At 46.3% G+C, this 12,231-nt stretch overlaps 1 protein-coding gene across 1 annotated transcript in view; it reads right to left on the bottom strand.

The window, feature by feature from the left end:
* PRKX (protein kinase cAMP-dependent X-linked catalytic subunit) overlaps positions 1-12,231 on the bottom strand; it is an 80,931-nt gene that overhangs the window by 22,520 nt on the left and 46,180 nt on the right. The window contains exon 3 of the mRNA XM_028114949.2: positions 10,511-10,774. Coding sequence (XP_027970750.1) covers positions 10,511-10,774 — 264 coding nt within the window. The remainder of the gene's footprint in view (positions 1-10,510; positions 10,775-12,231) is intronic.

Here is a 12,231-nt window from a genome sequence, read left to right as displayed (position 1 = left end):
AAAGGGAAACCTAGCATCACCGTATGATCCAGCCACTATGCCTCCCAGTATATACCCAAAGGAAACGGAAGGCAGGGTGTTGACGACATACTTGCACACCCATGTTCCGACCAGCGTGACTCACGATGGCCAAAAGGCAGGTGCCAGCCCAAGCGCCCATCAATGGATGAATGGATAAAGAAAATGGGGTCCATTCACACAATGGAATAGGATTCAGCCTTAAAAAGGCATGACACTCTGACACCTGCTAATGACGTGGACGAACCACGAGGACATGATGCTGAGTGACATCAGCCAGACACAGAAAGACAAATACTGTAGGATGTCACGTGTATGGGTTCCCCAGAGCAGGGAAATGCAGAGAGACAGGAAGTAGATGGTGGTGCCAGGGGCTGGGGGAGGGGATTGGAGAGTAAGTGTTTCACGGGGACAGAGCTCCATTTGGGGAGGAGGCAGAGTTCTGCAGATGGATGGTGGGGACGGTTGTGGGACATGACAAATGCACCTAATCCCACTGAGCCGTGTCCTTAAAAATGGGGAAGATGGTCAATTTTATCCTAAGTATATTTTGCCACAATCTTTATAAAACATGCAGAGACTGAAGAGGCCAGGTGGAGCAGGGTGTCCTCCAAGGAGGGAGGAAGCCAAAACAAGTGTCTGAGAAACAAAGTCAAGGTAAGGCAAGCAGGACCTCGGCAGAGGCTCGACATAGCCTGGGTTTGGAAAGGGCTTGGGAATTTGTAACCCTAGAGAGACAGCGGTGTCCGGCTGGTGCTCTACCACCAGGGATGATGTCGTGTGGGGTTCTCCACTTAACGACTGAGACCTTGAGCACACCTCCAGGCCACCCGTGCCCGTCTTGCCAACTTATGGGGCCCTTTGTGCTGGACTCCCAGGCTGGTAGCACGCCCAAGGCTGCCTGAAGCTAGCTGGAAATAGAGCTCTCAGCTCTTACTGAGACCAGGTGGAGGTGGCCGCAGGTCATTATATATGCATCAGGGACAGTGTCTCCACTTGCATTTGGAAAGGTGAGTCTCTTTCTGGCTCCGTTCTAGGGTAAGAGGCACAGGTGGAAGGCTGTATAAATTTCCAGTTTCTAAGTTGCCCTGGGTAGCCCGACACTTCTTTAGAAGACGACCTTCCTGCAAACGGCCCCAGTGCTTTGTGGACATACACAGAGGCATAAACTGCTAGGGAGCTTCAGACAGCAGTAAACATGTAAAGATGAGACAAAGAGCCCTGGATGTTATTCAGAGACCGCTGGTCCAGGCTGTGAATTATCCATGCCCCCGGTCTTCTTTCCTGCTCACCCAGCTCTTGGAGAGCAGGCAAGGTGACACCTGACGTTCTCAGTGTGCTCACTGTTATCACTTCCACCGCAGCAGGGGCAGGAGACCGTGTTAATGAAAGAAAGATGGTATTCTAATTGCTCATGTGTTCTTAAAACTCTCATCGCCTGCCAGGGCATCTGTACAGGGGCTTTTTGTGTTCCCCCCAAAAGTCCTAAACCCCAGAGCCTGTGAATGTGATCTTATTTGGAAATAGGGTCTTGCAGATGTAATCAAGTTAAGATGATGTCCTATTGTTGGATCAAGATGAACTAATTCAGTAACCGGTGTCCTTGTAAGAGGGAGAGACTGAGAGATCTCGCTCCACCATGTGAGGACACAGTGAGTAGGCAGCCATGTAAAAGCCAGCAAGAGTCCTCACTAGCAACCAAGTTGCCCAGCACCCTGAGCTTGGACTTCCAGCCTCCAGAACTGTGACAAATCAATTTCCTATAAGGTTGTCAATGCTATCAGATTAAGACCCCACTCTCCTGACCTCAGTGAACATCAATTACCTCCTAAAAGCACTATCTCTAAATACAGTTGCCTTGGGAGGGTTAAAGCTTCAACACATGAATTTTGGATGGACATAATTCAGTCCATAGCAACGGTGGTGACAGTGATATGATGGTGGTGGTGAAGGTGGTGAAGGTGGTGAAGGTGGTGATGGTGGTGAAGGTGGTGAAGGTGGTGATGGTGGTGAAGGTGGTGATGGTGGTGAAGGTGGTGAAGGTGGTGAAGGTGGTGAAGGTGGTGATGGTGGTGAAGGTGGTGATGGTGGTGAAGGTGGTGATGGTGGTGATGATGGGGATACTGATGATGGAGATAATAAAGTCAGAAGCACCTTATGTCTACCCAATGCTTACTATGTGCCAGGAACTGTTTTAAGGATGTACTTTCCAATTAGCAGACCCACCCATTCTTAGCAACAATGCTAGAGTAAGAACAATTCTCACTTCTCAGACGAGCAAAGCAAGGCATACAGAGGCAATTAACACGCCCAAGCTGACCAGCCTAACAGTATCATGGTCCAACAGCAGCAAGTACCCCCACACCTCCCCTCTTCACTCCTCATCCCTGCTCTCTGTGATGCACCCATTAACAGAGGCTGATGGTAAGAGAAAGAAACGTGACCTGGAAGTCACAAGGTACCATCACTCGGCAGTTGTGGGAATGTGGGCAAGTCATCTCCCGCTCAGTGCTGCTGATTTCTCATCTGTACAAGAAGATGTGGGGTGGATAAACTCTAAAATATCGTGTGTGTGTGTTTGTATGAAAGAGAGAGGCAGACAGTCTGTGACCGCTTCCAGGATCCTTAGCATTTCCCACCCCTGCTGTGTCTATACAGCATCTGGGAGTAAACTGGGGTTTTCTGACACACCAGTGCCAGGGGAGACAAGAACAACACTGTGCAGCACAAGCAGACAGGCTGGGCTCAGGACGGTATGGTGACACGGACCCGGCTCCATCTATCACTCTACCTTCGGGCTCTACAATATGACACCATGAGGTACCTCATATATGTGAACTCATACAATATGTGGCCTTTTGCGTCTGGCTTCCCCTTGGGATAATTGCTTTCAAGGTTCACTGATGGGGTTTTGTTACTTTTCGTGGCTGAATGACCATCCATGGTATGAATATACCTTCTGGTCGGTTTTAACCAGTTCACACAGCAGACGGTCTAGTTTGGGGGCGTCACAAACTGTGCCTGGAAATGGCCAGATGGTGAATATACTGAATAGGTAACATATTTTCATTGCACAGAAACTAAATCGGTATTAAAAGGGATGCATTGGGATGCCTAGGTGGCTTGGTCGGTTGGGGTCTGCCTTCGGCTCAGGTCATGATCCCAGGATCCTGGGATCGAGTCCCCCATCCTGCCCCGTGCTCAGCAGGGAGCCTGCTTCTCCCTCTGCCTGCCACTCCCCCTGCTCGTGTGCTCTCTCTCTAACAAATAAATAAAATAAATAAAAATAAAAGGTATGCACTGCTGTCCATAAGAGCCAAACTATGGCAAGATGTCCATCAACAGATGAATGGATAAAGAAGATGTGATATATACGCACACAATGCAGTATTACTCAGCCATCAGAAAGAATGAAATCTTGCCATCTGCAACAATGTAGATGGAACTAGAGGGTATTATGCTAAGCAAAATACATCAATCTGAGAAAGACAAATACCATATGATTTCCCTTGTATGTAGAATTTAAGAAGCAAAACAGATGAACACAGGGGAAGGGAAGGAAAAATAAAGTAAGATGAGATCAGAGAGGGAGACAAATCATAAGAGATTCTTAACTCTAGGACACAAACTGAGGGCTGCTGGAGTGGAGATGGGTGGGGGATGGGGTAACTGGGTGATCAACATTTGGAGGGCACATGTGATGAGCACCGGGTGTTATATGCAATGGATGAATCACTAAATTCTACCTCTGAAACTAATAATCACTATATGTTAACTAAATTGAATTGAAATTAAAAAATTTTTTAAATGGTATGCATTGTCAAGTGTCACTCTCTTGCTCTATTTACTCCCAAGCCCCTCAATTAGTTTATAAATAAAGTTTTACTGGACACAGCCACATGCATTCGTTTACATATTGTCTCTGGCCATCTAGTCTCTGTGGCAGACACAGAACTCTCCTCCTGTAGCATGAGAGCTGCTGTAGACAAAATGTAAACAAACTAGGTGAGTGTGTTCTAATAAAACTTTATTTAGAAAACACAAGTGGTGGGCCAGATCCCACAGGCTGTTGTTTGCCGAGCCCTGTTGTAGAGGAAAGAATTAGAGAGAGGGATGGATTTCAAAGCCTGGTTCTCATCTAACCCTCAATCTTTTATAGCTTTGGTTTTCGTTTCCATGAATCAAAGGCCCTCACCAGTTTCACAACTTAACTTGGCTTGGTTCTCTGGCCCTAGTTGCCTAATAAAGGGATTAAAACATTTCAACCCATATCTTGGGCCCGAACATTTCAACTACAGGGTCACATACCAAGGTCAGCTGTGTGCGGTACTGCAAGGTCTTGGTTCTGTGAACAAATGCAGTGGGTAGGTGAGAGTTTCAGGGTAAGCAAAGAGGTACAAGAATAACTCATAAAAACTAAGTAAAAACCCGTGGTCTTAAATATAACTAGTCAAGTTTGGACTCATCGTTTGCTTTTCTCTTTAAAATAAAAACACGTTCTTTAATTCTGTCCCCCAAGAATTCTTAGAAGCAATGAAACCCCCACAGCAAAGGGCACCCCTCAAGGGGTCTTTAAGTACTATTTCCCCACCAACAGGGTCCAGATTTCCTTAAAGAAGTGGCTGACTCCAGGGTAGAGAGAAGACACGTATAGGGACCTAGGGCTTCCTCTAGTCAATGAAAGCAAGGACGTTCTCAAAGCCAATGGGATGCTGACAAAAAGATACAGGTGGCAGCTTCAAGGGGCTCCTACAAATATGGGGCTGTTGTTGCTTTTTTAATTGAGGCAAAATTCACGGAACATAGAATCTGCCATTTTATTAATTTTTTTAAGTTTATTTTTTTAGTAATCTCTACATCCAACGTGGGGCTCAAACTCACAAACCCTGAGATCAAGAGTTGCGCCCTTCCGACTGAGCCAGCCAGGCCCCCCAAAATTTGCCATTTTAAAGCAAGCCATTTTGTGGCATTTGGTACATTCAGAATGTTGAGCGACCACCACCTGTCTAGATCGAAAACATTTTCATCAACTCAAAAGGAGAGTCTGAGCCCATTATGTGGTCACTCCCTATTAAGAGGAGGGCAATTCAAGCACCGAGGGAAAAAAAAAACTGCTTTGCATTAAAAACACATGAGATCATGTGTTTTCTGAGTGGTAGCAATAAGTTTTTTTAAAAAATGCAATGGCCCCATTTGAGGTCACTAAGGGCCCAGGTCATGATTCTGGAAACCCTTAAATGAACTGATTGAATGAAGGACTGCCTCCCTGCTCTCATGAAGGATGGTACTTGAAGGTCACCCGATGGCTGATGAGGGAAAGAGGCTCTTTATAGAAGAATTCCACCTGAGAAATGCAGAAAGACTGACCGAGAGAGTGCATCAGCATTTTGTCATTTCTCACGGAATGGGGGAGCAAGCAGCGCCCCTGGTGGGCCCTAAGCCCACAGGTTACACGGTGATGGTGACAGAGTGGACAGTGGGAAGGGAGGCCGGGCAGGGAACCCTTGGACCCACATATGCAAGGACAAGCACCTACTGTATGCTTCTTGCTACCAGGCAAAAGGAACAATAACAAAAAATCCAGCACCATCTGTTCCTCAAAAGACAAAAAGAAAGCAAGGAACAGAAGGGAGGATCCAATGAGCCTGAATTTAATCCAGTTCAAAGATGTAACCACCAGCTCACAAGAAACAAAGGGGACAGAGGAACAAGGCAAATGACACCATGAAGAAACAACCCTCCCAATGTAGATCACAGGGCTTCCTTACGGGGCTTAACCCAGGTTATTTCACAGATAAATGGTAACAGCTGGGGGGAGGGGGGAGGTGAAATGGGAAACTTATGGATTTAATGGAGCTAAGAGACAAAACAGCCAAATGCAATGTAGAAACCTTGGTCAGATCCTTGTTTACGGGTAAGAAAAAGACATTTTTGAGATGTGGAGGAAATCTGAATATTGACTGGGAGTTAGATGCTCCTAAGGAATTTTTTCTTTTATTCTCTAAGATGTGATCATGGCACTGATGCTATTTTTTCTTTTTAAGTCATTATCCATTGCAGAGAGCATGGTGAACACTTGCTTTAAAATAATACAAGGCATGAAAACGTGAGAGAGGTAAAAAGTCAAATAAGGTGGCAAGGTTTTGATGCCTACTGAATCTGGGTGATGGGCACACAGGATTTAAGGTTAACTGCTCTCTCTGCTTTTGTGGATGTTTGAGAACATTAAGTAACATTTGTCAAAGATTGGGTACGATATTATTTATCCCTAGCCAAGAGGCAGGGCATGAAAACCCAAAGGATAGCGCTCAATGTCACATCTAAATTTTAAAAACTACAACAGAATAACTAAATTAAATGTATCAGCACTTTTGTTTTAATCATTTTAGAGAATGAAAAATAATCCTAGTGTGTCCCTTATTCTCTTAGGCAGCCTACCTGCATAACAGCAAGTGTGTATGCCAAAGACTTTTGTACAGAAAAAGAACTATCACTATAATTAAACAAGAGTTCTGTAAGATTACGGTAGAAGAGGAAAAATCCATCCATTATTGAGAACCTAGGGAAAGTCTGAGACTCGGAGTTTCCATGAACAAATGAGAATACAATGGGTAGAGGGAAGAATATCGAATTACAACACGTTTAACCATGTTGTATGCCGTGCTGTAAAAAAAAAAAAATAGGAGAAACACGCTTTTCTCAATTACGTGTTCAAAAATATTATTGGAGATGAAGCTCTGTTTGGTTCCATGTCTTTTGTAGTGATCCCTGGGGACGTTTCTCTCCATGTTTATGCAAAAGTACCGTCACTTGTCAGAATCCTGAACGGGAAGGGAGGCCGTGCACACACGCCCATGAGCATCACATCTCCAGAGCTGGCCCAGAAGGGAGAGACCTCATCAAGCAAACCGAGAAAAACACACAGAAAGAAGGGAGGAAAGTGTTTTTGCAATCGACAAAGTCCATGGCTAAAAAATTAAGTTCTTTGTAAAAGCAATATATCAAAAAATAAAATAAAATGAAAATTTATTTTAAAAACCGATATATCAAGATGGTAATGAAGCCTTATCTTCCAAATTCAATGTCTTTTTTTCCCCCAAGATTTTTTTTATTTGAGAGAGAGAGAGAGAGAGAGAGAAAGCACAAGCAGGGGGAGAGGCAGAGGGGGAAGCAGGCTCCCCGCTGATGAGGGAGCCTCATGCAGGACTCAATTCCAGGACCCCGGGATCATGACCCAAGCCAAAAGCAGATGCTTAACCGACTAAGCCACCCAGGCGCCCCAAAGTTCAACGTCTTAAGTAAATTAATTGTTTGATGTTATGTACAAAGCCACCATCATCCATTTACCCTTAAATGCACATATTAGATTTACTGCAGAGGAACATGGCTCTCCAAACTTATCATCAAGTGAATTTGTGAAATATTTTACATCTGGTGGGTTTGAATCAGACTTCCAAAGAAAATGACTATAAAAAAAAAAAAGAGAGAGAAGTATATACCATATACCACGTGCTGCCAATAGGGGGCAGCCTCAATGTTATAAACAAATTATCCTGTGTTAAGAAGGTCTTTGTTCATTAAGGTTATGGAAAAGCACTTCATTTTTATGTGCTTTCCTCTTAGAAAGGTAATAGATGAAATCCTATAGGGGAAAATCAGATTGAATTTAACTGCATCACAAAGTGTTCCCAGGATGGCCGCTTTCTTAAGAACCGTCAGAGATGAGTCATTTAATGTAAAGCTGCTCCCCCGCACAATCAAGTTTCTCATAAATGCAGCTGTTTCCACAATACGAAGAAATATAATTATCACCTTAGCCAACCCCACGTCATCGATGTATTTTTTCCTAAGTTTTTATTTTTAAGTAATCTCTACACCCAGTGTGGGGCTCGAACTCACAACCCTGAGAGCAAGACCCACGCTGAGATCAAGAGTCAGATGCTTAACCCATTGAGTCACCCAGGAACCCCTCAAAGTTTTATTTTTATTTAAATAATCTCTACACCCAGTGTGGGGCTCGAACTCACAGCCCCGAGTTCAAGAGTCCCAAGCTCCACGGACTGAGCCAGGCTGGTACCCCTAAGAGGTGTGTTTTCTAGATTGGCCTGTGCAGTATGGGAGCCACCAGCCACATGTACTTCAGGAGCACTTAAAATGTACTAAGGAATTAAGATGTTAATCTACTTTTAATTTGAAATTAAATCTAAAAACCAATACTCGATGCAGTTACTGAGAAAGTTCCCAGTGTTTTTGGAAAGCCTGGGCATGTGAGTCTTATTTTTCCAACTGTAAACGTTTTGGACGTTAAATAAAGATCAAGTATTTCTGATGAAAATATAGTACCCTAATTGGGATGCACCACACTGATAAGATGCACAAGGGATTTCAAAAACTTAGCAACAGAAATTCATGTAAATCCTCTCAACTTCTGCACTGATTATATGTTGAAATACTGGGATTTGAGATATACTGAATTACATAGGCTATCTTACTAAATTTCTACTTTCTTTTCTAAAGATTTTATTTTTCGGTAAGCTGTATGCCCAACGTGGGACTCGAACTCACAACCCCATGATGAGTCGCACGCTCTACCGAATGAGCCAGGCAGGCACCCCAAAATTTTTACTTTCTTAAAAACAAGGCTTCTTGAAGAGTTTAAATCACACATGAGGTGTGTGTTGTATTTGTACTGGACAGGGCTGCACTAGAGAGAAATTTTAGGAGCATAAATTACTAAATGTGTCCAGGGGAACGAAACATACACCTTGATCCTTCTCCATGGAATATTTTAGGACTGTAGGTGTGATGGTATCAGCAAAAGACAGCCCTGTCTCCCTCCGTCTCTGTCTGGGTGTGTGACTCTCTTCCATGCCTAACTGTACCAAGCGACCAATGAGCCAACCGGGGAATATAGGAAAGAAAGCTCACATTTTTAGTAGGGGGGATAAACAGCAAAAATAACCAGCTTTGCAAGTACATCAGCCTCACTGAAGCAGAATGTTGTACTTGTTTATGTTACGTACTCTGTAATTGCACACATGCGCTGTAAATGTTTTCCCAGCAGCATGGGGCAGTCTGGATCATTGGGCGAAGCACGTGAAGAAGCCATTTTATGCCTGACCACGTTAAGGTTTCATTTTATAGGACTATTCGTGATGAGATCAACGTCAGTGCCAATGATGCTGAAAACGTTTGTTCCGGTGAGCCCGGTGTTAGAAATCGACGTAAGAGAATTCAGCGGACATACAAATCCGTGGGCTTTCATTTACACAGAAAAATACTGAAACGGATAATCTGCTTGTTCGGCAAGAGGACCTTTTCAGTGTTTCATTAGTCTTCAGAAATAAGAAGCAAGATAGAAAATTACTTTAAAACAACCCCAAGATGACCTCGTGCATAATCTCTTCTTGTCAAAGATGGTGAACTGATCATATCCACCTCTGCTCCCTCCCAAAAGGCAATGAGGAATGACAGGAAGAAGTTTTTAAAAAGTGTAGAGCATGGGGCGCCTGGGTGGTTCAGTGGGTTAAGCGTCTGCCTTCGGCTCAGGTCATGATTTCAGGGTCCCGGGATGGAGCCCCACATCGGGCTCCCAGCTCAGCGGGGAGCCTGCTTCTCCCTCCACCTGTGTCCCTCCCTGCCCAGCTCGTGCTGTCTCTCTCTCTCTCCAATAAATAAAATCTTAAAAAAAAAAAAAAGAAAGCATAATACATGAGGTTTCAGAAGGGACAAGCAGAGAGCAGGATCAAAATTTTGGAAGCTGTCCCAGGAGTTGGACCACAAAAACGGAACAAGCCAACCCGAGTGTTGAAAGCAGTCTTCTGCTGAGAGTGGAAATGAGCTGGTGGGGGGGGGGAGGAGGGAGCTCCTTGACACACAGGAAGTGCAACCCTATAATTCTGATAAAAAGAATGAGTCATTTGAGATATAGCACCGCACACCTGCCGATGGCTAATATCAAACAAGCAAGACAGGCGTTGGTGAGGATGCCCAGAAAGGGGAATGGTCATGCACTGTTGGTGGGAATGGAAGCCGGGGCAGCCACTGTGAAGAAGAGCACGGAGGGTCCTCAGAAAGGTAAAAATGGAGCTACCCTACGACCCAGCAACTGCACACGTGGGTATTTATGTGAAGAAAATGAGAACAGTGCCTTAAAGACATACTTGCACCCTCCTGCTCCCTGCAGTATTATTTACAGCGGCACGACATGGAAGCAACCTAAGTGTCCAGCCACACATGAACGGACAAAGGAAATGTGGTCTCCACACACAATGGGCTACGATTCGCCCTTAAAAAGGACATCCTGCCACTGGCGACAACGTGGATGGACCCTGAGGCCACTATGCCGAGGAAGGTAAGTCGGGCACAGAAGAAACACAACCACGGCACGCGGGGTCCCTTACACGTGGAATCCCAACACAACCAAACTCGCGGGAGCGGGGAGGAGCATGGCGGCTGCCGGACGCGGCCACGGGTGACCGCGGCCACTTACTTGTCCACCAGCTTCTTGGCGAAGCCGAAGTCGGTGAGCTTGATGTGACCCTCCCGGTCCAGCAGTATGTTTTCCGGCTTCAAGTCCCTGTAGACGATCTCCTTGGAGTGCAGGTACTCGATGGCGCAGACGATCTCCGCAGAGTAGAACAGCCCCGTGGTGCTGGAGAAGCGGCCCCGGTTGCGCAGGTAGCTGAACAGCTCGCCGCCCGGCACGAACTCCATCAGCATGTAGAGGAAGCGCTCGTCGTGACACGTCCAGAACCTGCGGGAGGGCAGCGCGGGAGTGAGCGCGGGGCGCGGTGCCGCGGGTCCCCGCCGACGAACGTCAGCCCCAGACACCTGCTGTGCTGCGGGGGACGGACATGCAGGATGCCCTCTACGTCGACGGGAGGGTATTCATGCCGAGGAATGGATGCTACAATATGCAGGTGGGCAGGTGTGGAAATCTGTTAGAGATGGATGTTAAGATGTGGCACCAATAAAATGTAGCGGGCGCCTGGGGGGGCTCTGTCGGTGAAGCGACTGCCTTCGGCTCAGGTCATGATCTCAGGGTCCTGGGATGGAGCCCCGTGTTGGGCTCCCTGCTCGGCGGGGAGCCTGCTTCTCCCTCTGCCCCACCCACCCAGCTCATGCTCTCTCTCTCTCTCTCTCAAATAAATAAAATCTTAAAAAAAAATCTTGGCCAACAGGCTGAATTGTGCCCCCCAAAATTACATGTGGAAGCCCTAGCCCCCAGGACTTCAGAATGGGAACATGTGAGGGAATAAGCTCTTTGAAGAGGGGGTTAAGGTATAATGAGGTCACGAGAGTGGGCTCTGATCCCATAAGACTGGGGTCCTTATAAGAAGAGGAGCTGAGGACACAGACACACACAGACGACCACGTGAGGACATGGGGAGAACATGGGATCTACACACCAGGGATGAAGGTCTCAGGAGGAAGCGGCCCTCGGCCCCGCCTGGATCTCAGACTCCCAGCCTCCAGGACTATGGGAAATAAATGTGTGTTGTTCAAGCCCTTCAGTCTGTGGGATTTGTTCTGACAGCCCAAAGCAAATTCATGCACAGTGGACACATTTTCGGGGATCACACCTGGTTCGGCCAGCTGGCCCTGTAATCGAGACTGGAAATGTGACAGTAAATGAACTGGCTGCCTCCCAAACACCTGCCGGGGTAAGGTGGCCATTAAAAATGTCGGAGAGAGTCAGAAGAGGCGCGCCCTCCTTACAAGGGCATTCTACTACTGGAAGGAGAGGTGGGGGAGGAGCGATGACAGAAGACGCCAGGTCCTGTCTGTTTCCGAGGAGAAGTCTTGACAAAAGGAAACAATAAAAAACACATTGTAGGGAGATCAGCAGTGATGGACGAAGACTATTTTCTCATAGAGGAGACGTGGGAAGAAGAGAAACGAGCTTTGGAACTACGCTCTGCATTTCTGCGAGGACGTAGGAAGTACAAGGATGTGTATGACATAATCAGCAGTAAGAGTAGTCCCCCAGTAAAAGCCACCCTGCCGGGATGGGAGACGTACAGGACGATGTTAACCACGGCCACGCTAGGGTGTCAATACCGCAAGGCTCCCGCTTGCATCTTCTGTGATCAGGACAATACGGTGCTTCCCTGCAGAGCGGTCTCCCCATGAGCTGCATCCAACTGGGCTTCGCCAAAGATACAATCACACCCGGAAAACTGGCCATCCCTTCGGGAGGACGCTCAGCAC

The sequence above is a fragment of the Eumetopias jubatus genome, unplaced genomic scaffold, assembly GCF_037043125.1.
Source record: "Eumetopias jubatus isolate StellerSeaLion01/CBP00866 unplaced genomic scaffold, mEumJub1_p1.0 scaffold_11, whole genome shotgun sequence".
Lineage (NCBI taxonomy): Eukaryota > Metazoa > Chordata > Mammalia > Carnivora > Otariidae > Eumetopias > Eumetopias jubatus.
This window is presented reverse-complemented; position numbering and strand designations above follow the sequence as displayed.